Source organism: Acomys minous (assembly GCF_964271855.1).
Source record: "Acomys minous genome assembly, chromosome: 7".
Classification (NCBI taxonomy): domain Eukaryota; kingdom Metazoa; phylum Chordata; class Mammalia; order Rodentia; family Muridae; genus Acomys; species Acomys minous.
The window spans coordinates 93,274,487-93,301,860 of NC_140488.1; the positions used below are offsets into that span (position 1 = coordinate 93,274,487).

General features: G+C 36.0%; 1 protein-coding gene across 1 annotated transcript in view; it reads right to left on the bottom strand.

The window, feature by feature from the left end:
• LOC311602283 (sex comb on midleg-like protein 2) overlaps positions 1–27,374 on the bottom strand; it is a 72,398-nt gene that overhangs the window by 42,149 nt on the left and 2,875 nt on the right. Inside the window, exons 2-6 of the mRNA XM_084790156.1 lie at positions 25,361–25,403; positions 19,200–19,270; positions 18,096–18,330; positions 14,701–14,789; positions 7,648–7,891 (exon numbers count right to left, since the gene is read on the bottom strand). Coding sequence (XP_084646282.1) covers positions 7,648–7,891; positions 14,701–14,789; positions 18,096–18,330; positions 19,200–19,270; positions 25,361–25,403 — 682 coding nt within the window. The remainder of the gene's footprint in view (positions 1–7,647; positions 7,892–14,700; positions 14,790–18,095; positions 18,331–19,199; positions 19,271–25,360; positions 25,404–27,374) is intronic.

Genomic DNA, 27,374 nt, shown 5'->3' on the forward strand with positions numbered 1-27,374 from the left:
ACATCAAATGAAACTTCTTATAATTAAATATCTCTTCTTATGCTGTCATGAAAGGCTACCACCATGTTCACACGATACACAGCTTTCAGTTGCCTACTATCCCATTTAGACAAGTTCAATGCTCTGTGTGAAGAAGACCTGTCATGCCATTTGTGTCGATGTTCACAGGTTTAAAAGACACATTCCAGTATCAACCCCTTCACAATTTTGTTACCAGATAAAAATGATTTTATATAGTTAAAAAGTATCAATTCTAAATAAAATTTACTTATAGGGAGAGATGAGAAACAAACAACCATGTACATGCCCATACCCTAATAGACTTGTGTTCAAAGACTACTCGCATTTTGAGAGTTTTATTTCAGAACTTAAAATATTTTATAATTTTATTTTGTGCTCAAAAGTATTCATAACGGGGCAATTGACAACAAATATGTCATTTTCTTTGCAACTCACCAAAAAGGATGCAATCTATACTAAGCTACCAGGACAAATATAAGATCATCTGACTGCTGCCAAAACTCTATACCTCATTTGCAAATAACTTCACCTATGTACACCAGACTCTTCATATTTCATTATTTTCCAAGACAGGGTTTCTCTGTGTAGATTTCCTGGACACACTTTGTACACCATGATGGCGTCCAACATACAGGATATGCCTGCCTCTGACTCCAGGGGTACTGGGGTTACAGGTGTGCGGCCACACACCCACCTTCATATGTCACTCTTAACAACAACCTTACCATCCACTTTAAAAAATCCCAATTTAGGGGTCTCTAGTAATGTCTCTCCCATTTCTTTTTTTTTTCTTTCATAGTCCCCCTGTCACCATTTACAAGATTTTGACCAGGACTACACCACTGATGCCTCTTCACTAAACATTCCAGCTGACACCTTGATATGGACATTCTTGACAATTTCTGGAATTCTTCTATCTCCAAGACAAAAGTGTCTTTGTCCACTTTCAATTTCCTTACTTGCTATGTTTAGTTTCAGATCAACTGATCATATCATACACACTCGTTACAAAGTTTAGCCACAGCTCCCTCCATTTTCATCTAATCCATTAGGTTTCTTCTGGCTTTACTTTACTCTACTCCTGATGCAACATGCACCCAACTGTCCATCTTCATCAATACCTCTAAATGAAGGACCCTTCCTTCCTCACTTCTGAGCATGAGTCAACTCTCACCTCTAAGATGTTTGTCAACTCTCTATAGTCAGAAGCAACAGAATAAAGAGTATCAATCCCATATTGCAGAGAGCTAGACAGTAAGCATTCTGATGGTTACACAGGCCTCTTTCACACGTTCTTCTTTGATTGCTTTTAACAAAACAGATCAAAGAACATAACCTTCAACTTTACCATGTAGCTACAAGGGATGGATATGGTCCACTCTCTGTAACATCAGAGTAATCACAACAGAAAGTTGCTGTTATAATTGATTTCCACATAGAGAAATTATCTTGCTAGTCAACACAGAAAAAAATCACCTGGGGCTGTTTCAACACTTCTCCCCGGTCTGGCTTCACCTTGGCCAGGTTTGGGCAATTCTCTGCCTCTCAGGTTTCTCCCAGCTTAGTTGAGGTATAAAATGAAAAGTAAAAAATTAAAATGGTGTAAATTTAAGTCTAAAACATTTTGTGCTCAGGTATTCACATCAAATGAAACTTCTTATAATTAAATATCTCTTCTTATGCTGTCATGAAAGGCTACCATCATGTTCACATGATGCACAGCTTTCAGTTGCCTACTATCCCATTTAGACAAGTTCAATGCTTTCTGTGAAGAAGACCTGTCATGCTCTTTGTGTCGATGTTCACAGTTTTAAAAGACACATTCCAGTATCAACCCCTTCACAATTTTGTTACCAGATAAAAATGATTTTATATAGTAAAAAGTATCAATTCTAAATAAAATTTACTTATAGGGAGCGGTGAGAAACAAACAACCATGTACATGCCCATACCCTAATAGATTTGTGTTCAAAGACTACTCGCATTTTGAGAGTTTTATTTCAGAACTTAAAATATTTTATAATTTTATTTTGTGCTCAAAAGTATTCATAAAGGGGGCAATTGACAACAAATATGTCTATTCTTTGCAACTCACCAAAAAGGATGCAATCTATACTAAGCTACCACGACAAATATAAGATCATCTGACTGCTGCCAAAACTCTATACCTCATTTGCAAATAACTTCACCTATGTACACCAGACTCTTCATATTTCATTATTTTCCAAGACAGGGTTTCTCTGTGTAGATTTCCTGGACACACTTTGTACACCATGATGGCCTCCAACACACAGAATTCGCATGCCTCTGACTCCAGGGGTACTGTGGTTACAGGTGTGCGGCCACAGACCCACCTTCATATTTCATTCTAAACAACAACCTTACCATCCACTTAAAAAAATCCCAATTTAAAGATCTCTAGTAATGTTTCTCCCATTTCCTTTTTTTTTCTTTTATAGTCCCCCTGTCATCATTTACAAAATTTTGACCAGGACTACACCACTGATGCCTCTTCACTAAACATTCCAGCTGACACCTTGATATGGATATTCTTGACAATTTCTGGAATTCTTCTATCTCCAAGACAAAAGTGTCCTGTCCACTTTCAATTTCCTTACTTGCTATGTTTAGTTTCAGATCAACTGATCATATCTTACACACTCGTTACAAAGTTTAGCCACAGCTCCCTCCATTTTCATCTAATCCATTAGGTTTCTTCTGGCTTTACTCTACTCCTGATGCAACATGCACCCAACTGTCCATCTTCATCAATACCTCTAAATGAAGTACCCCTTCCTTCCTCACTTCTGAGCATGAGTCAACTCTCACCTCTAAGATGTTTGTCAACTCTCTATAGTCAGAAGCAACAGAATAAAGAGTATCAATCCCATATTGCAGAGAGCTAGACAGTAAGCATTCTGATGGTTACACAGGCCTCTTTCACATGTTCTTCCTTGATTGCTTTTTAACAAAACAGATCAAAGAACATAACAGTCAACTTTATCATACATATAGCTACATGGGATGGATATGGTCCACTCTCTGTAACATCAGGGTAATCAGAACAGAAAGTTGATGTTATGATTGATTTGTAAGTAGTTTCCTACAGTGTTTTGTTATGGTCAAATTCCTTCCTACATCTCTCTCTTCTCCATTCAGCAAAGCATTCAACAGCCCATTTATATGAAAATAGAATAAAGCTGTCTTTCAGAATGACTCGAGTTATTTCCATTATACCATCTTAAAACCATGCTTCGGGCTGAGGCAGTGGTTCAGAAGATAAGAGTACTTGTTGCTTCCTTTCTAGCTACACCAAGCGAAGCACTACTACCTGTAATTCCAGCTCCATAAATGTTAACACCTTCTTCTGTTCTCTGGGTTCACCTGCATGTATGTGCAAAAAGATACACATGCAGACATAGATACACATAAATTTAAAATGTTTCTAAGCTTGTAACTCAAAAAACCAAGTCCCAAAATAAAACGTAGCAAAAATACAGGATAAAGAACTCAAAAGTCTAGTTTAGAGATGATTAATGACCTCCAGTTTGATTCAAATTTACAGAAAAATAAATTCAGAAAGTCTGTTCGTAGATAGAATGAGAAACTCTGTAACTTAGATAGAAAATACAACTGAATAAAGAGCTAGGCAAAGAAAACCAGTAAGTAAAATTAAAAAGGCAAGTGACCACTGGACCCAGGCAGAAATGAGGAGGTGATATAGTCATGAATGAAGACTGTGAGTGTGGCAGGACAGACAAGGACTTTTAGTGTCACACATCTTCTCTTTTAGGGAGCATCACAACTTTCCTAGTCCATCTATGAAGAAGGAAAAGAACCTGCAACAAACTGAATGCCCATAGGCATACTTATAAAGATGGAACATATAGCACTACAACAAAAATTACATGTTCTAAAATAGGGTAGGGGATTGGATTGAATAGAGGTGGAATTGTGGAGAGGGATACTACACAAAGAAAGCCTTCAGAAGGGACATATGGAAGCCTACTGAAACAGGTATTCATTAAAGTTACACCAGAGTGACCATGTAATAAAGGGACTCTTGCCCTCTCCAAATAGGCACCAACTGTTACCTAATTAAAACTAGTTGTAAAACTGGGTGCAGTAGCACATGCCTATAACCTAGCACTCAGGGAGGCACAGGCCATTGAATCTCTGTTAGTTTGAGGACAGCATGACCAAGTAAGCCAGTCCAGGACAGCCAAAGCTACACAGAGAAACCCTGTCTCAAAAAAAAGGTCAAAAGTGTTCCACAGACCCCTCCCTTAAAAACTACAGGGCACTGGTAATGCTACTGCCCACTAAAAATTGACAATGAAATCTCAATGTAATTTTAATTTGTGGAATGCACCACAAAGCTATGCCACAGAACATGGAAAAACACCTAGCTAGTTCTGAAGTAGAAGCTTCATTCTTACTGGCTATGTTTTTTAGTGCCAAATGGAGCTACACACACTACTAGAGGAGCAACTAAATCATCAATCTGACACATATACTAACAGTGTGATGTACAAAATCAACCTTTCTGCAAAATATTATGGTGCAAAAATAGCACAAATATGGGAGTAGCAAAGCACTCTTTGACTTGATTTAATGCCCACTCCATTAGATGGATCCCATACTTGACACTGTTAATCAGGCCAAGAATCTAAGATTGGATAAGTCCAAAGCCTTAGGGGAAATCTTACTAGTGTGATTCTGCTGAGTGAACATAGAAATAAAATGACTCCTATGACAGATTGCTATACTCATTGTTCAGAGCATCACTCAAGCATCATCACGGAATCTCTTTACAGTGGGCGGTAATTAAGACAGTGACCCATAGGTGGACAAGATTCACTGAGCAAGAGACTGCAGTGCTCAACCATAAATGGGATGACTGTGTTGTATCCCTCCCCTCATGGATCAGGGCTCTATGTGGAAGAACAGGCAGAAAGAGTTAAACTTGAACTGGAAAAGGACTTCAACCAAACACATTTTGAAAACACAACAGAGCAGATGCACAAAGGAATTCACAGATGAATGCACATGTCTTGTACAGCCTCTAGTCTGACAAAATCCCAGCATGGAGGAGGGGACATGAGTTCAGATCGCAGCCTTATCCAAGAATTGATAGCTGTTGCAAAAAGGAAAAAAAACCATTTTCTTCAATGGAGTAACACTGATTAGATGACACACAAAGGCAGGCTACACATTCAGAAATAGTCAGCTGACACAAAGCAGACTCTCACTTTTAAATGTTTTTCATGTTTGTTTAAAAGAGAATATGAACATTAAGAGCAGAGCATGGAGAGGTGGAGGAAGTGTTAAGGGAGGGGAAAGAATATGAACATAATAGAAATGTATAAAAATTATCAGATAATAAATAAAAGCATTAAAAATTTCAAAAATGTTTCCACATAAGTGAAGATTTACACATAGAAGAGTTTCCTATAATCAGAAAATAGTGTATTTCTTCAAAAGGATGCTTTAATTTAAAACAACCACTAATGTTGGACTAGAACACTAAAAATTTTTGGCAATTAATTATTTAGCTATTTTCTGTAGATTTTCTTAAAACAAAGAGTCTTTCCTTCTGAACCACTACACCATTACAAGATAAAATCTTATATCATTTATTGGAAACTATTCAAAGTAAAAATCAGAAAGTATATGGATATGAGACACAGATAGGCATTTTGCAAACATAAGCAGTTCTGAAAACATAAACACAGTATCCAAAAGAAGGAAGTACACTACCACACTGGAACAGCAGTTGTTTTCTACCTTGCTCACAACTGCCACTTCCTAATACCATAAGAATATTTTATCACACATTGCCAGACTAGGAGATTATTAAAATGTATCATTTAAAGTATAATTTCTCATTAATGCTCAAACTTGCAAATTTAGTCATCCTAAGTTAGGGATCATCTACAGGGTCACAATATATTATGAAAAGTAAGAAGAAAGTAGAATATGCAGAGTAACTGAAAGTTACTTAAAGCACATAGTGATGTACAAGTATACTCCTGTTATTACATACAGGATTGTGGACTAAATACATATGAAAGAGGCCTTGGGTATAATCTCTATCACCACAAAAGAACAAAAGAAAAGAAAACCCAACCAACCAACCAACTAACTAAACAAACAAAAAACGTAACCAGAACCACTACCACAGGGCTACCTCAATGTAGAAACTAGTTACTTTCTCATTCACACATTCCAAACATACCATGTCTTAAGAAAAATACATCAGCATTCAAAGTAAATTCAGCATTTACATCTTGCGATACAAAAACCCTACCTATATTTCCCTTCTACATAGCAAATTCTTTTTCCTCTCTCAATTTTCTCTGAGGCTTTTCTTTGCTCAATCACTATTTTTCTAGACTTTGAGCTACTTTTATATTTGCTATATGTTTCTATTTTTGTTATTTTTAACAGGTATATCCCATAGTCAATTTATCTTCCCTGGAAAATAAATTTCCTGATGGTGGATATTATGTTTTGGCTACTTTAGTATCATATATAGACATGCATCACAGAAACATTTACCCACATTTTTACCCATTGCTATCTCCTTGCTAGATATAGCAGCAAGGACCTGGTATGCATTACTGTACATTGTAGGATGTATTCAATCACAGAAGACTTCAATAGCATCCAGCTACAAGAATAACATACCTATAAGCCCTTTCATTTTCCCAATCTCCACTATAGAGCTTACCTACTTATTTTATCTTTCTGTTTTCCGATACAGATAACATTTAGTGAGGTAAATTTTAATTATATTTACATTTGATTCCATCAGTAATTTTGTATTAAAGTCAAGCCCAGTAAATCTTAGCAGTGATTACTTCAAATAAGACTACATTAGGTTTGCTTAAGCCCTTGGATGAGTTGCCAGGGAGCTTTGGTATTCTGGAGACATTTCTCTGAAAAAAAGTATTTACATGATCATGGTTTTAAATCTAGAAACATCATTTTAAATGATGAATACTATAATAACTGAACAGAAATCTTTGGCAGCTTCCATGGAGTAAAAAATGTTCTTCACACACAGATTTTACTTTAGAATATCAAAGTATCAGTTTACCTTTAAAATGTAAACAAAACCATGTAAAATATATTTTAATACTTATGTGCAATCTTTAAAATCATGCTTGGGATGTGACTGATGAAGTAACATGCGCAAAGGTTTTAAAAAGCTCTTGGTGTTGAGAATAGAATCCAGAGCCTTGTGCATGCCCACTGTATACTGAGCAACATCCTCAGAACTCATGTATACATTTTAATCCAATAGTAATTTTAAAAGTGATTTTTAAAATAGCTGTCTATAAACACCCAGTGTTTATAACAACACAGTTCTAACATTCTAAATGTGACTTTATGCTGTGCCCTTATTCTTAGTGTGAACTGGAACATAAGACTCCTGGGGAGCTCTCAAGAATTCTAATTATCCTAATTTGAATCTTCCTGTACCTAAATTAAGGAACGTGATTACCAGTCTACCTGCCTTTGTAATTTGACTTCAAGTCCTAATATCACCACTACTAAAAAAAAAAAAGCCACCAGAATCAGATATAAAATAATAGAACATGTAATTAGGTATTAGCTTACCATATTTTCCTGGTGGTTGCAACACATGTCCTGTGAGGTGACACCATCCAACTGGGAAGATGTCCCGGGAGTCATATTTACACCAATAATCAAATTTTCCATTCCACCCATCAAAAGTAACATGAATCTGATCTCCCTCAACAGCTCCAATTGTGGCAGGACAGATCATAAAGGGATTTTTTCTATCAACAGCTTCAATTTTCATCCCAACTTTAAAATTATTTAAGGGGATTGGTGGTGGTTCCTACAAAAACATTTTAAAAATTTCACAGTTAAGATATATCAAGAACAATCTTTTTAGTGTGTTCTTTTATAACACTTAGTAACCAAAAATTGGGCTTGGTATTTATCAGGAAGAAAGTTATTCTTAAAAATCACAAACTATTCTTTAGACATTTCACTTTTTTCCTATACAGCCAAGAGTCTAGTAGGAAACAAAACTAGCCTGATGAATCCACTCATACAAGAAATATGTTCGGACTGGAGAGATGGCTCAGAGGTTAAAAGCACTGTTTGCTTTTCCAAAGGTCCTGAGTTCAATTTCCAGCAACCACATGGTGGCTCACAACCATCTATAAGATCTGGTGCCCGTATATGCAAACAAACTACTGTGTATATAATAAATAAACAAACAAACAAATAAATATAAAAAGAAATATCTTATATTATGTGACAGAAATTAATGATTCACTAACAAACAAAAATATTAAATATTGCTTTAGGGAACTACCAGTTTAAAAGTTATGCATCTGATGACAAGAAAAAGAGACAGAATACGAAAGCATTGTGTATCTCTATACTCTTGGGAATGGTGAGATGGGAGATGTAGACATGTATATCATGCATGTGTGTGCACATGAATGCATGCCCAAACACACAAATGAGTCACATACATACACCTTTTAAAAAATTAGACAGATATAAAATAAGTAACCTAATAATGCACCTCAAAGTCTTTGGAAAACAAGAATAAGTCAGGTCCGGTGGCTCATACTTGTACTCTCAAATTAGGGAGGCTGAGGCCAGAAGATTATGAGTTTGAGGTCAGCCTGGGCTACATAGCAAGATTGTTGTCTTAAAACAAAAGCAAACCAAATAAGAATATGTAAAACCTAAAATTAGTAAAAAGAAAAAAGATAAGAGCTATTATTAATACTAAAATACAAAGAATCAATGAGACAATTTTTCTTTTTCAAAAAAAAAGTTTCTCTGTGTAGTCTTGCTGTCCAGGAACTCGCTCTGTATACCAGACTGGCCTCAAACTCAGATTCACCTACCTCTGCCTCCCGAGTGCTGGGATTAATAACCTGGAAAATATTTATTTATTTACGTATTTATTTGTTTTGTTCTTTTAGGCCAGGCATCATGGCACACAGTTTTAATTCATATTTAATTCAATGCCATGAGTACAACCCAGCCTGTTCTACAGAATGAGTGCAAAGATTTATTTTTAAAACATAACCAATGATGTCATGTCTTCAGCCAAGTTAACCAAAAGAAAGAAAGAAGTCACTGAGGATCATTTTGAACTTATAGCCCAGTCAATTTTAAAACAGGTATGAAAAATATAAGTTTTTAGACAGTGATTCTCTAGCAATATAGGACCAAGAAGATATTTTAAGAGAGCAACATACATATATTTGCAACGAGATAAAAGCAGTAATGGAGTGCCTAGCTGAAGATAAGCCCAAGGCTAGATGAATTCACTGATGAAATATACTAGTTAGTACTTGAAGATCTAATGCTTCATATTTCATAAAATAAAAAGGTATCAAACACTGCCAAACTCATCTACAAAGCCAGTATTACCACAATATGAAACACAGATAAAGATAAACATTTTAAAAATTTCACAGTTAAGATATATTAAGAACAATCTTTTTAGTGTGTTCTTTTATAACACTTAGTAACCTAAAATTGGGCTTGGTATTTATCAGGAAGAAAGTTATTCTTAAAAATCATAAAAATTCATGAAATTTCCTCATAAAGTCTCAACAAAATACTTCAAAACCAAATTCAGAAACATATTAAGTAGATGACACCCATGAATGAGTTGTTTTTGTATCAGCATTATAAGAATGATTCGACATATGCCAATTTGCAAATATAATAGTAACAAATAAAATCAGAGGCAGAATTCACATGATCAACCCAAGACATACAAAAAAAGGCCTTTAATAACTTTTAACAACCCTTCATGAATAAAGTTTTAAACAAACTGGGAATAGAAAAAACACATAAACATAATAAGCCATACTCAACACCGTAGTTACTGAGGAAAACAATAAAGACAGTCCTTCTAAAATCAAGAATGAGAGACAAATATGTCTGTACTTCCTTTACTTGAACTCAATACAGTGACTGAATGCTTAGCCAGAACAATAAGGGAACAGAAAGGGAGGGGTACAAATAGGAAGGGAAAAGTAAAATAATTCTTGTTTGCAAATAATATATCCATATTATAAAATGTCATAAGCACTCCTTCATAAAATTCTTAGTCTGATAAACACTATCAGGAAAATAGTGGGATGCACCAGCAACATAGATTTTAACATAATAACAATAATAAGTAGACTGAAAAAAATCAGAAAAAAAGTTCCATTTAGGAAAGGCTAAAATGTCAGGCATAAACCTAGCAAAAGAGTTAAAGACTTGTACATAGAAAACGTGGAAGTAACTTGGCTAGTTTTAGGTCAACTTGATACAAGCTAGAGTCACTTGAAAAGAGAAAACCTCCACTGAGAAAATACCTCTATAAGATTGGCCTGTAGGTACTTTTCTTAATTAGTGATTGATAGGGGGAATACATTTTAATTAGTGATTGATGTGTGAGGCTCAGTCCATTGTGGGATGTACCATCCCTGGGCTGGTGGTCCTGGGTGCTTGTAAGAAAGCAGACTGCCTCACCAAGGATGACTGTTTCTAGTTCCATCCATTTGCCTGCAAATTTTAAGGTTTCCTTGTTTTTAATATCTGAGTAATATTCCACTATGTAAATGTACCACAGTTTGCTTATCCATTCTCCTGAATGAGGTAACACAGACCCAGAAAGACACACATATTATATACGCATTTATAAACGGATATTAGCCACATAATACAGAATAACCACACTATAACACACAGACCTGAAGAAGCTAAATAACAAGGAGCACCTTAGGGAGAACACTTAGTTGTCATTCAGAAGGGCAAATAGAATAGATACAAGAAGCAGTTGAAGAGAAAGAACAGGAAGGGAGCCTACCATAGAGGTCCTCTGAAAGACTCCACACAGCAGGAGATCCAAGCAGAGGTTGAGACACACAGCCAAACTTCCAGGTGGAGTGCAGGAAGTCTTATGGAAGAGTTGGGGGATAGAAGGTCCTGCAGGGGTCAGAAGCTCCACAAGGAGACCAATGAAACCAACAAATCCAGGTGGAGGATGAGGTGCTGCAGAGACTGATGTACCAACCAAGCACCATGCATGGGTGTGGACCTAGACTCTCCTCTCAGATGTAGTTAGATATGCAGCACAGTCTCCTAGTGGGTCCCGTACTATGGGGATTAGGGACTACTTCTGATATAGAGGTTGGTACCCATGTGCGGACCACTTTCTCCTGGTGGGGGCGGCACTTGGCCGGCTACAGAGGAAGAGGATACAGGCAGTCCAGGTGAGACTTGATGGGCTGAGGTCAGAGGTTAGGGGAGGAGGGTTTCTCCTTTCTGAGGATTAGGGGAGGGAGAGAGAAGGGGATGAAGGAGCAAGGGTGGGACTGGGAGTCGACAAGTGATTGGGCTATAATTAGGATATAAAGTGAACAAATTAAAAAATATAAAATCAAAATAAATCTTTAAAATATAAATAGAAAGCAGACTGCAAACTATGAGGAGCAAGCCAGTAAGCAGCAGTACTGCAGCTCTCTGGCTTCTGTATCAGCAACTCCTGCCCTCATCTCCTGCTCTTTTGAGTTCTTGCCCTGAGCTCCTTCTGGGATGACTTGTGATAGGAAGTATAGGCTTCATCAGAATAATAGAAATTCTAAGAGAGCAATGAAAAAAGAAACTGGGCAAGATACTAGAAGATAGGAAAAGAAACCTCTCTGATTGTCAAGGATTGACAATATGAATATTGTGAAAATGTTCTTACCACTAAAAGAAATATGCAGATTCAATGTAATTCTACATCAAAATTCTAATGACATTCTTTTTAAAGCTTTGTATTTGTTTACTTGTGTATAGGGGGATATTCACGGCACAGTGTTTTTGAGAAAGTTGGAGAACTGTTTGGGGGAGCCAGTTTTCTCCTCTGACCATAGGGGTTCAAAGGATAACCCTCAGATTGTAAGGTTGGCTGGCAAGTGGCTTTTCCCATTAAGCCATTTCTTCACCATCCCCAATGAAATTCTTAGCATGAATTGAAAACTATTTTGAAAATTTTACATAAGCAAAAAAAAATTCCTTAATACCAAAGCAATGCTGGGCAAAAAGAATGGAGGAATCACAGTACTTATTTTTCTGGTTTTTCAAGACGATGTTCCTCTGTGTGGCCTTGGCTGTCTTGGACTCACTTTGCAGAGTAAGCTGGCCTGGAACTCAGAGATTCACCTATCTCTGCCTCACCTAGGATGCCAAAATGAACACATAATCTAATGTAATATAAGATCAAAAATAAGACTAATTGGCTACATTTTTTTTATTCTTCACCACGGTACCAATAGTACGATAGTGAAATAAGAAGCCTCTTCAAATAAGGTGCTGGGAATGCTGGACATCCACATTCAGAAGAATGCATCTAGATTCCTCTTACTGTGAACAAAATTCAATTCAATACACATCAATCAATTATCTTAAGAAGTGAGACTTTGAAACTCCTAGAGGAAAAACAGAAAGAAAAACTTATGACAGAGTAAGAAAAAACTTCGTTTTTAAAAAATTTCATCATGGGTATAGATGTTTTGCTTGTATGCATTATCTGTGCACTGCATTTGGGTTTGGTACCCATGGAAGCTAGAAGAGGACATGAGCTCCTCTGGGACTAGAATTACAGATGTCAGCCACCACATAAGAATTATGTGTCCCTCAATAGAAGAATGGATAAAGAAACTGTGGTACATTTACACTATGGAATACTACTCAGCTATTAAAAACAAGGAATTCCCGAAATTTGTAGACAAATGGATTGAACTAGAAATTGTCATAATGAGTGAGTTAACCTAGAAGCAAAAAGAGCTAAATGGTATATACTCACTTATATCGAGACACTAGTCCAAGGTGTACGTCCCCATGAAAAACTGTACCTACCAGGTTAGTGGGTAAGAGGGGAGGACATCCTATTGAAACTTTAGGTGTGAGAAGCCTGGGAGAATGAGGAAATAGAAGGATCCAGCGGGTCCTGGAAAACTACAGGTGAGTCTGGGCCCTGGGGTCCTCCGCAAACTGTGGCAACACTCAAGGAAAAAATAGGCAGTAAACCTCGAACCCCTACCCAGACTACCGATGGACAGGACATTCTCCACTGTTGAGTGGAGAAGGAGATCTAACTTTCACACAAACTCTGGTGCCCCATATTTGAACATGTCCTTTGGATGGAGATGCCTGGTGGCACTCAGAGGAAAGATAATAGGTCACCAAGGAGAGACTTGATACCCTATGAGCATATACAGGGGGAGGAGGTCCCCCTCAAACACAGACATAGGGGAGGGGAGGGGAGTAGGGGGGAAGTGGGAGGAAGGGAGGAATGGGAGGATACATGGGATGGGCTAACAACTGAGATGTAATATGAATAAATTAATTAAAAAAATAAAAATTAAAAAAAAGAATCGAACTTGGGTCCTACAGAAAGGCAAACTTTTTAAATAGGATACCAATAACCCAGAATCTAACATCAAGAATTGGCAAGTGACTCTGTATCAAATTTTAAATGGTCTACACAGCATGTTCAGAAGGCAGAGACAGCATAAAGGATGAGAGAAAAATCTTTGCCTATTTTTTTATTTCACAAGAGCTAAATATCCAGATTAAAAATGGAATAAAAATTAAATGCCAATAGAACAAAAAACTACTGTTAATAGGCACATGAATTAAGCAAACAGTTCACAAAAGGAATAGTACAAATTGCCAATAAATAAATTAATGAATTAAAATCCTTAGTCATAAAGGAAATGTTTATCTACTGATTTTCAACTAATGGCCTCATTTTACTATTTGTATAAACATAACTCATATTTTTTATGATTTGCTGTTATTGGATGAATTTCATCATATTTATTTGGTTAAAATGAAGACAGTAGCATGAATTCTAATACAACAGTCTTTAGTCACAGGAAAGTAAGACAAGACATAAAGATCACATACACAGGCTATATGAAAACATAAGAACACAGCACCTACAAGGCAAAGTGAGGGCCCTCAGAAGTCCTGCCCACACCTTCACAGCAGACTTCCAATCTCTAGAACTAATATTCTACATGGAAAAATTTGAGACACTGAAGAATAAAATTGAAGATGACACCAGAAGGGAAGACCTCTAATGCACATTTAATGGTAGGATTAAAATTATAAAAATGATTATCCTACCAAAATAATCTATAAATTCAATGTAATCTCCACCAATATCCCAACACATTTTTATAGAAGGTGGAAAAATAATCTTAAAATTCATAAGGAAGCCCCAAATACCCTGGAAGCCAAAACAATCTTGAACAATTAAAAAAAAACACTGCTGGTGGTATCTCTATCCCTGATTTCAAGTTATACTATATAACCATGGTAGTAAAACTGCATGGTACTGGCACAAAAACAGGTACAGTGATCAATGCAAGAGCATTGAGGACCTAGGTATAATATGTACCTGGGCTGGAGAGAAGGCTGGGCTCACAGCCAAAAATAAGCAAGTACCTATAGCTACCTTATTTCTAACAAAGATGACAAAAACATACATCAGAGAAAAGATAGCGCTTAAGCAAATTGTATTGAGAAAACTGGCTATCTACATGTAGAAGAATGAAATTTGATCCTTTTCTCATCTTGCACACAAATCAAGAGGACAGACATGTTTTGTAATGCTTTTCTTACCATCTTAAAGAACATTGAGGGGGCCAGTTCAGATCTAGTTAGTGTCCGCACTAAGAACATGGGCCATGATGTAACGTTCATTCTGTATCCTGTTTTATAAATGAGATATCATGAGAAACCTGTGAAAGTAAGGCAATAGACAACAAATACATTCACCAATCCTCTTTAGAAAATGACTTTCTAAGGACTTGAGTAAAAGGAGAGGAATCTTCCTGAGTATATATTCACCACTCTGATGTCTGGCAACAATGTCAGTGGAACCAGAAACTTATATTTTAGAGAAGTCATTGAATAGGGTTTTCCAACAAACATGCTAATGTTGTGTTCAGGCCATGAAGATACAGGTAAACCACACCACAGCTCAGAGAGTTTTTATTCTACCCTTACCAACCAAACAAGTGGGGAAATGTTGCAAAAGGCTTCTAGCCCATTTTGTAGTTCCTGACTTCTGTCCTTTCAGAAAGACCATGTCTGTTGAACTTCACAAATGCACATATATAAAATAAGTTTTCAAAGGAGAAAAACTGTGAATACATATTCTAGTTAACAATATGAATGCTTAAGTATTTAAGGGAAATATATTAATATCAACTACTCTGGGATACATAAAATAAGATAGATGGACAGACAGATCAATAATAATCCAAGTACAAAAAAATAGTGAGTTAGTAATAATGGATATTCAATCTAAACTTCCTTGACATTTTGTATATGTCTGAAACTTTTCATAAAATATTAGGAAGAAGACTTCTCTTCCTTTAGCAATTTACACACATTCTAAACACATATTAAACTTTGTAACAGAAGTTACCTAAATAAGCTTGTTTAGAAATTTCACCAACTTACACCAGCATTTGACATATGCAGCAGGGAATGCAAGTTTGCTAGTTTCACTGTTTTCTGAGGCAAGTGCACTCAAAACCTGCCTGCCCCAATGCTAGAATTAGGAAAAAGTTATGTGCATTTGTGAGAGATTCACTAAGGTAGAGAAGCATGTGAACCAAAGGCAAGAGAGCTATAAACAAGGAAACACATGCAAACAAAAAACCTTGAAACCTCCAAAGTCATTCTCAAATAATCTTTTACTGAAATTACCCAAAATATAAAACCAGGAAACAAATGGTGATAATGGAAATGGATCAATGCTTATTGCCAAACCTGACCACCTGAGTTGGCTACTTAGAACATGGCACAAGGAAGATAGTTGACTTCCCCAAGGTGAACCTGATATGTGTGTACAAACACATAATTAATAAGTGTAAAGGAAATAAAATTTTAAGAACCTTTTTGTGTGGTGGCACATATGATTAATCTCAACAATGGAAGCTGAGGCAGGAGGAACAATAGTTCAAGCCAACCTGAGCTACATTACTGAGATCCAGTCTCAAAACAAGAAAGAAAAATTAAACACATTTCTGACTAATTTTAAAACCAATGAAGCAGGCTTCCACTAATCAATAAAGCACACTGCCAGTAAACTTCAGTGCACCCCTTTTAAACTGCATTAGCATAAATCTTTTTCATACTAAGAACTGAATATAGTTTTTGTGAATGTTAAGAATGTGTTCATATTACTGGGTTACACCCTAGCCATTAAACTATATCAATTTTAATGAACAAAACTGGAAAAGAAATTATTAATTGTTCTCAGTATTCTGTATTACTGGTTTTTGGGGAATACGTTACTAAGAAAAACTTATTCTGAGTTTTACATTAATTCTTTTTTATTATTAATTTATTCTTGTTACATCTCAATGGTTATCCCATCCCTTGTATCCTCCCATTCTTCCCTCCCTCCCATTTTCCCCTTATTCCCCTCCCCTATGACTGTTCCTGAGGGGGACTTCCTCCCCCTGTATATGCTCATAGGGTATCAAGTCTCTTCTTGGTAGCCTGCTATCCTTCCTCTGAGTGCCACCAGATCTCCCCCTCCAGGGGACATGGTCAAATGTGAGGCACCAGAGTACGTGAGAAACTCATATCCCACTCTCCACTCGATTGTGGAGACTGTTCTGACCATTGTCTAGATCTGGGTAGGCGTTTAAAGTTTTACGGCCTGTATTGTCCTTGGCTGGTGCCTTAGTTTGAGCAGGACCCCTGAGCCCAAATCCGCCTACCATAATGTTCTACTTGTAGGTTTCTAGGACCCTCTGGATCCTTCTACTTTGCCATTCTCCCATGCTTCTCTCATCCAGAGTCTCAATGGGATGTCCTCCCCTCTGTCCCAGTTTCCTGGTAAGTGAAGGCTTTCATGGGACATGCCCCTTGGGCTGGTATGCAGATATAAGTGAGTATATACCATTTGAGTCTTTCTGCTTCTGGCTTAACTCACTCATTATGATCATTTCTAGCTCAATCCATTTATTCACAAATTTCGGGAAGTCCTTGTTTTTAATAGCTGAGTAGTATTCCATAGTGTATATGTTCCACAGTTTCTTTATCCATTCTTCTACTGAGGGACACTTAGGCTGTTTCCATGATCTGGCTATTGAGATTTACATTAATTCTTACCTTAAACCTTGTAAAGAACAAAATACTAGCATTGAAATTCACTGAGAATGCAGAGTGATGACCAAATAAACCAATCACTTATTTTCTACAGATTATCTGGATATTCCCCTGTTTACAAAAGATTTTTTCAAAAGTATGTCAGAATCTTTTTGCATTTTGAAAACAGCCCAAACATGTTCTTAAATTTGAACCCTTTGCTAACATGTCCATTTTCTCATCCTGTTCAAGGACTAACAGTAACTAGGTCCCTTGGTGTCTAATGGTTAGGACTGAAAGAACTCTAGCCGTGGCTGTAAAGTACTGATTCTTGTACTCCTCCCATAATACGGAATCTCACATGCTTCCTGTCCTCATCCTCAAAGTGTTGAATGGCTCAATGGACACTATCTAGTTGTATCACTCATATAAAATATTATAGGCTTCAAAGAGTTTCTGAATTTACATGCATGACCTAAGAAAACTTCTTTGGTACTTTACATTTGAAGATTAATATGTGCTAAAAAATGAGGCCTTTCAGCACACTTGTGCAATATGTATAAAAGTGAGTTGGTACTGAGTTCCTCTCAGTATCATTTTTTTAAAATTTATTTATTATTTATATAGCATGTGTGCCTGCAGTCCAGAAGAGGGCACCAGGTCTCACTATAGATGATTGTGAGCCATCACGTGGTTGCTGGGAATTTGAACTCAGGACCTTTGGAAGAACAGACAGTGCTCTTAATCTCTGAGGCATCTCTCCAGCCCCTGATCATATATCATTTACAGTAACGCCCTGACCATCTACTTACAAGAAGGCCTACGTGATTTTAAAAGGACACTTAAAACCATCTCTCATAATAGCTTCCTAGTAAGACTGTGTTATTTCATGAACTCTTTCTCCTTACCCAATGGAGGCTGAAGTATACCTCCTCTTTGTTCACATGTCCCAATAGGCTGTATGTCTGATGAGTCAACAAGTCTCCAAAAATCATTCTTATTGTCACTACCATCCAGTCGTAAATGTAATCTGGCTCCAGCAGTTCCAATAACAGAAGCAATACACACTGAAGCAGAATTGCGAGGGTCACGGGCTTCCAATTTCATACCGACTTGGAATTCATTAGTTGGTGGAATCTTAGACTATACATAGATAACACTGTGTTAAAATGCATGAACTATAAGAAGGACAGATAGCAATTTATGTTATCAGAATGCTTAGGAGCAGAAAGTGAATGAGGTCAGTGTTCCAAGGCTCAAGGCAAAGGATTCCCTTTGACTGACATGTCGCATGAAAACACTGGTCCTCACTAGTCTCTCTCATCTGCATATCCAGAAAACCCAAATATAGCCTATAAAATGCATCCTGAAAGACTTTTAAAAATAATCATCTCAGCCAGGCGGTGGTGGCACATGCCTTTAATCCCAGCACTCGGGAGGCAGAGGCAGGTGGATCGCTGTGAGTTCGAGGCCAGCCTGGTCTACAAAGTGAGTCCAGGACAGCCAGGACTACACAGAGAAACCCTGTCTCAAAAAACGAAAAAAAATCATCTCTTTAAGCTATTCCACTGGAAATGAGCAAGCTAGAAGTCCTATCAAAGCCTATGATATAGTTAAAGTTCTCTGAACAGTCCAAACATCCCTACATATTTTTATCTTGATCTTACAGGTGCCTCTACCTTACACTCTAGCTACTCTGTGTCATCCCTTGATGCTCAAATTATTTTGGATGCTTTCTTTCTCCTAATTCTAACAATATAAAATAGCATCTCGCTCTCAGTATAGGGTTATCACATTTTTTAAATAACACTTCACTATACCCGTCTTTCCTTTCATATTGGCAATTTTAAAGGCTTAGTATATATAAAAAACTTACTTCAAGTAGATCATCTAGTTATGAGTGGTGCAAACATAATCCTACTTTATCCTCATACTACTAGAATTCTGTAACTACACAGACAAACATCCTTCTATGGGGTAATGTGTAAAATATCAACAGAGTTATGGCGTACCTGTCTAAAGTATTCTGAAGGGGCCCTTACAGATCCAGTCTCTTCCAAATACTTGTCCCAATCAAAATAATCTGGAAAAAAACACAAAAAATATAGTTGGCTTAGAGTATGTATGTATGTATGTATGTATATGTATATATATATATATATATATATATATATATATATATATATATATATATATACACACATATATCTTTTTCCTGAATAAAATAAGTTTTAGTTCATACCTAGAACAAGGAGAGGTATGGAAGGGTTTGAAGAAAGTCAAGAGAAAAGAAAAGTATTATAATTACAATATAATCTCAAAATAAAAAGTGAAAAAGTACTTTCTACAAACCAGGTTCAAACTTCTCAATTTATATTCAATTTTGCAACTTCCTGATAATAATGGTCCTAATAGAAATTATAACTCATAGCCTCTCAATGAACTGTGGACTGAAGCAGAGTGATTTTGAAGGAAGGTGTGTAGAAGTGGTCAAGCCTAGGATTCAATACGCTATATTGCAAGCAGGAAGTATGGACTCCAGAAACAACTAGGAAAATTTTATAGACTAAAAAAACCTATGGATATGTGTCAAATATAAATTTGCTCAATTGTTGTGTTAACACTTATCACGCAGTAATGTGAAAGCACTTTGTTTTTTATTGGGTTCTAAGGCTGTTAGTATGTGTTCTAACAGAACTTTGCCACTGCAATGCTTTATGAAAAGAAAAATTCTGAGAAGCAGAGTTATTCTTAATGCACTATTAAATCTCCACCCAAAGAGTCAAGACAGAACAGTAAACTCAACAGTGCAATCACTGAAATAGATTATTTAGTACTGTACATCTGCTATCTATCCTTGCTTGGCTCTTTAGTGGAGTCATAATGACATACCACAATGCTATCAGAAAGCAATGCATTCACTGTCCACGCTTGAGAAACGCTTAGAAATTATATATATATTTCAACAACCAGGAAGTTTTACTACACTCTTGTTAAACAGTATAAAATTTTCAACATCTCTTCCCTAGGTGAATCTGTATTACCAGTTCTGACATGCAGTGATATTTCTTTATCCTCAGTCTTCATTATGTATGATTTCAATTATTTAGATTTAATTGCAGTCCAAAATATTAATGAGAAAACTCCAGAGATAGTTCGTAAGTTTTAAATTGTACTAGTGTGATGAAGTCTCACCTAGTCACAATCCATCCCATCAAGAACCATATCCCATGAATACAACCAGACTGTTAATCACTAACAACTTTGTCATCAGACTGCCTGATAAATTATAAAACAGCCTGTGTTCAAATATTTTATCTTACTTTCAACTTAAAAATGGCCATAAAGTGCAAAAATAGTAATGTTGGAAATTCAGATATCCAGGGAGAAACGATAAAGTGCTAGTCTTTCCTTCAGGGGAAAGGTGAAGAGTCTCAACAATGAAAGGAAAACAGCATTTTGAGGTTCCTGATATTTATGCTGATAGCTGCCAATCATATTGTGCCTTATTTAGAAACCAAACCTTACCATGCATTGGTATGTAAAGCATAAATGTATCCAGTTTCAAGTATCTACTGGGACAGAGTCTTAGAATATATTCCCCCCTTCAAAGGATAGCACAGACATCTACACACAAAAATTTTTACCAATCAATTTTCTAGAAAATGGAAATAAAAATCCTGATGTCAGCATGTGTGGATTCCTGTTATATAAATACCAACGCCATGGCTGATGGCAGGATGCCAAGCAAAGGCCATCAGGTACAAAGTTGTGGGAAATGTGCACAACTAGCTCCTCCAAGTCAGCATGAGCCACTCCCATATGCCCTAAAATATCATATGTATATGTATTTACATGTGTATCTATTCACATGTACACACATGCTATACATAAGGTTATATAGTTTTTAATAACAAAACTAGCCAATAATCTAAAAGTACAGTGTGGTTCTGCCTCCACGTGATACAGAGTACTACCACAGCATTGAGAATCCTGAAGCCAAGTGCTACAGATTCAGATCTGCCATTTTCAGTATGGCTCTACCTCTCATTATATAACCCTGAGCATATCAGTTAATTTTCTTAGCCTCGGTTATCTCATTTACAATGTGTGAAAACTACTACATATGGTACCAGGCATGCTTGGAATTAAATGAAGTAACACTTATGAGCACTAAATAAATAGTGTGGTGTGAAGATTAATGTTAAAACTGTCACTAAATCTTCTGCTTTTATGGTAAGTTTGGCTGGAGGTGTATCAAATGTATTGATTTATTTTATTTTTAATTTTTTAATTTTAATTTTATTAATTTATTCAGATTACAACTCAATTGTTATCCCATCACTTGTAGCCTCCTGTTGCTCCCTCCCTCCCTCCCGCTTTCACCTTATTCCCCTCCCCTAGGTCTAAGACTGAAGGGGACCTCTTCCCCCACTATATGGTCATAGGCTATCAAGTCTCATCTTGGAAGCTTGCTTACTCATTCTTTGACCATAAAAGCAGAAGATAAAAAATTGCCAATATCTGGTTGGAGAGATGGCTCAGTGGTTAAGAGCACTGTCTGCTCTTCCAGAAATTATGAGTTCAATTCCCAGCAACCACATGGTGGCTCACAACCATCAGTAATGAGATATGGTGCCCTCTTCTGCTATGCAGGAGTACAAGCAGGAAGAACATTGTATATGTAATAAATAAATAAATCTTTAAAAAACTTTCACTAAAGTTGTAAATACTTAGCTTTGTCAAAAGTTAAAAGGGAGACCCACAGGTCCACAATGAAGTTGTCAAACTATTTCCATGGTCTCCTAACCTAACAATCAGTTACAGGATTATTTTCTATCATATTGTTAGACAATGATAATCTATGGTATATATTATGCAGAGACTTACTTTGCCTTAAAGATTGTTCTTGGTTGTCCATGTGAAAATCACTACCATTTTAATAATAGAAGCACACATAGATCCAAGTTTATCGTATCAGAATTAACACACCTAATACTTGCATCAATACCACAGTTGAAATTCCTAACCAGCCATCAAGGTCAGTCTGAAGTTTTTGTTCTGCGTTTGCATCATGTTCTCAGTAGACTATGGGATTATGAGGTCATTCTTTCTTGAAAGTGATGTCTGAAAACTGATATAGCTCTTTAAAAGACAAGTGCATGTGCACAACTGTGTAATCTGATTGGCACACACACACATACACATACACACATACACACACACACACACACACACACACACACACACACACACACACAGAGTCCATAAGGGTCCTTCACTCCTATTAGCCTGTGTCCACTCTAATTTATATATTAGGTCTAATGTATGTGTCATGTGGAACATAATCTCTACTAACTTCCCTGATTTTCTCTGGAGTGAATCAGAATTATACTATCTTTTACAAGTTCCAGGCTTGGGTTTATATACTATGTGAAGACAATGAACAGGAAACATCCCACTTAAGTTAAGAGAAACAGGAATTATACCTGTCCTGTTTGGCACTAGATTCCTACGTTGCCAACTAATATGTGCCAAGCATTATCCTAAGTACTACAGATGTCCTAGCTTAAAAAATAGATCAAAATCCTGTCTAACTCATTCATTAATTACTAAAATTAAATGATAGGGTCTAGGTCCTGAAATATGTCTTATAATTGCCTAGTTGATTAATCTCATTTTTAAAATAAAAATATGATAAATTTAAATAACGGCAAATTTTTATCATTAAAAATCAGAAAAATTTTGCACTTATAATTGCAATTTCATACAATCCTTATCAATTCATTTTTAAATAAAATTAAAGTTACAATGTCATAGTAAATTTTTTTTTTACCTTTTCTATAACTAAGATTTTATGGTACCGGAGCTGCTATATACATATAACAGAAAACTCATGAGTTCACTATAACACTGAGGAAGAAAAATGATGTATTAAATTACTTAAAAGCCTACTGCTTTGCACAGAACATGTACATGGATGAGTAGCTCTCTCTTGATTGTCCTTCTTGACATTCATTGATTCTAACCACAAAAAAGAAGAAAATATTGCAATAATCTGAAAGCACTTCAAAAGTTATAAAACTAAATTAATTGTAATGAGAACCTGCTTTATGATTATCCTCATTTTTAGGTTTTCTAACAATTTCTAGTGCATCCTACACTTGTCCAGTTTGTATATTGTATTTTTCACTACTGAAATGAGAGGTTTATAAAAGCAGGCATTTAATTCTGTCTTGCTCAGTACTGTATCCTTACTACAGAGACCAGAACCTGGGATATAGAATGCTCTCAAGAATTTGTTGAACAAATATGCTAATATATATAATGAACTGTTGATGGCTCTTTAAACTGTTTGAAATAATTTCTAAAAGTAAAGTGATGCTTTCCAGTGCTCAAGACATCCCATGCAATCTAAACTACAATGTGCTTCAATGAATTAATCAAAAGTTCCTCTATTTTAAATTAAATAATTAAATGAGTACTCAAAATCCTCGAAATGTCGCCAAATCTATAATACATTGTCACTCAGACAAACTGGAGTATATATGAGAAAAAATTATATATAAAACAAGCATAATGTAAAAATTAACCCAAGTCCTTAATATCATGAAATAATCAACAGTATCAATGTTTTTCAAACTGCTTTGATTATCTTAAGTGTGAATGCTTGCATTTCAGGACTCAGAGTCTCCATACACTAATGATTAGCGTGTCTTTCAGGTTTTGATTAAGAAGTCCAGCCAGGTGTGGTGGTGCACATCTGTAACCCCAGTACTGTGGGAGGCAGAGGCAGGTAGATCTCTGTGATTTCAAGGCCAACCTGATCTTCAAAGCAAGTCCACAACAGCCGAGGCCACACAGAGATACCCTGTCTTGGTATATGAATATGTTGTAGAAATATACAGCCTTATTTCTGCTTAAATTATCTGAAGAAAGCACACACTTATATTTACTAATACTAAGTAATTGTATAGTAAAAACTTTTAAAACAAAGAGTAAAGTTATAACGGCATGGGTCTTGTTCTAGGGAAATCAAGAACCTATTGATAAATACTACACTAAGGTAACACAGATAACAAACTAATTAACTAAACAAAATCGAAGGATGGCATTCAGAACCCAACATTTAATCAGAAGTAATAAGATATACAAGCCTTGAAAAGGAACCAGGAAGCAAATATGTGAAGAATATATTATTGGAAATAAAACACAACAAGATATAAACATGTGTGGCATATTAATGAGCCAATAAGAAGCAGACTTCTAACTACAGAAAGACTAGATGAAAGAATTATCCACTTATCCATATTACAGTTAAGAAAATGAATTGTGTCCATTTCTTTTTTATTTGCTAATTTTTCACTATTTTTAATCTTATTTTTGCTGAGGTGACTGAAACACTTAAATCCCAGGCCCAGGAGATTTCAATTCTTACCTTGGCTTTGCAAAGCCTATTTATTGTATTACCTCCTCAGTTACCTCCATGAATTTCAGTTTTTGTATTCATAAAACTACGGTTGAAAATTCTAAGCACATATCTCTACCAATAACAAAAATATATGGAGTCGAGAGAGAAGACTCAGCTAATAAGAGCACTTACTGCTCTTGTAGACGACCCAAGTTTGGTTCCTATTATCCATTTTAGGTGGCTCATAACTGCCTAAAACCACAGTGCTAGGGGAGCTGACGCCTTCCACTGTCTTCCATGGGCAACTGTACACATACACACAAAGACATACACACATGCATGTAATTCAAAATAAAAATCTTTTTTTAAAGGACAATGACTTTTAGAAACAAATATAAGAATTCCTAAAGCAAAGAATTTATTGAGATTAAGAGACATTTAGTTCTGTAATAACTTGATTATCCTCTAAATAAAAGTGCTTAAAGGAATGCTGTGCTCTAATCAACAGGTCTAATGAGAAATCTAAGAATGGATTTCTTTTATCAAATATGCAAAAGAAAATAATTCAAGGAGAAAAACCTTAGAAACAAAGTATGATAGCAGTATTTGATGGGGAAAGGGGTATATAACTCAGCAGGTAGTTGTTACATACTATGATATTTGCATAAAATTTTAAAGGCTTTATTTCAAAATGTCAATATACAGTAACATACTTGTCACAAACAAATAACTAAAAGCAATACTTAGATAAGCAAATCCTACCTTCATTTACTGTTTGTTCCATGCTATCTTCTGTTTTATTTTCCTACAAGGAAAAACAAGTAATGCCTTATTTTAAGCACTATGAATTTCTGAGAAGTAACAGTAATGAAAATGAGTTTCAGAGTCGGATCGCTTCAATAACTTCCTCCTAAGTAAAAACGATAAGGTAGTTGTGAGCCAGAAAAAAGAGTAAGAGTAGCAGTTGCTAATGGAATAAGTATAGGGCTTCCTTTTAGAGGGTATCAAAAGTTAAAGGGTAAACCAGAGTAGATGGTAGCCTGGCAGCCACTGGTATTCAAATTGAAGCCAACTGGCAGGCAGTTCAGGGCCAGCCAGATCTACAAAGTGAGCCAGGACAGCCAAGGCTACACAGAGAAACCCTGTCTCGGGGGAAACAAAACAAAACAAAAACAAAAACAAACAAACAAACAAACAAACGAAATTGAGGCCTACAACAAAGCCCACATAGTAATACTGAGAAGTAGAAAAATTATGAATGCAATGAAAAGTTATACAAATTAATCTTCTAACAAGAATTACATGTTAGGAGCCAAGTAACTAATGTAGTATAGGCCTAGAATCCCAACACTCAGGAAGCTGAGGTAGAGGAATCTTGAATTTTAAGTAATTCCGGATTACACAGTGAGAGTCTGTTTTTAAAATTCAAGTAAATTAATTTTAGAAGAAAATTATTTTTTAGGAGGCCTGCAGAGTTTCAAACCGCTATGAATTTGTTTGATTTTTTATTATATGGTTGTCCTCAACATGCCCCAATACTCTAAAGCAAACATATTTATTAGATTGTGCTATAGAGCTTAACACAGGGCAAAATTGGTATTTGAATAGAACACACAATAAGCATTAAAAAATAGGTAAGGTGCATAGAAAAACTCAATGCACTATGCCAACTCTATGTTATGTAGTTAAGATATGATGGTGTGTAAATTAAATATAATTTGGTAATTAAAGGAACATATTCCTGAAGCCAACCAGACACACTTCTGTACCTCTAACCCAGGAGACTTATTTGCATTTAAAGCCTCATATCTCAACTCTACATCTTCTGATAGTTTTCTCCCATAATTACCAAAACTTCTTTCAATACATGGCTTCACATCTTTTCTTCTTTCACTCATATATTCAATCTTTGGCCAACACCTAATTAGGTAGCTATACACCTAATTTTCTTTCTCCTTCAGCACTCACTGGTTTATACTTTCATTCAGTTCTACCTGGTGTAACAACACAGCTATGAAATTTGTTATGCCATTGGTGTACTTTTCTTCCATAGTAATACATATGTCAGATATAGTTTAGCCTGTTTTCCTCCCAAATCACCCTCCTGTTTAACTAGCTATGCACCTAAACAAACTCAGAGCTTTCTGTGTGGTAAGATAAGATCCTCTGCAATTTCAAAACCACTAGACATATATTACTCGCATACACCTTATACACCAATTCAAAAAGATTTCTTTTTAAATGACTCCTTGTATCGTTTGACTACATGGAATATTCTTTCCTCTTCTTCTGCTTCTTAAAATGACCATACAGTGGGGGAGGAGGTCCTCCTTGGTCATAGACCTATGAGAGGGGAATAGGGTGAAAACAGGAGGGAGGGAGGAATGGAAAGATATAAATGATGTGATAACAATTGAATTGTAATCTGAATAAATTAAAAAAATAAAAAAATACTAACAGTGCTTTGAGACCACCAAAAAACATAACTGTTTTTCTGAAAGCTTCACTGTTTCCTTATTCAATACAAATATGTGATTGATGTTTGGTTTATTCATTTACTTAACAAACATTGATATAATTCATATGATGTGCTTGGTACATTCAACAGTTAGCAGAAGAGAACATGCCTATAATCCCAGTACTTAAAAGGCTCAAACAGAAGCTTGAAGCCAGCTTTGATACCTAGACCTTGTGACTGAAGAAAGAAAAGGATGGGGGTTGGTGGGGTGGGGGAGAGACAAACACTCTACTACATAAAAACTGGGAATCTGAGGCT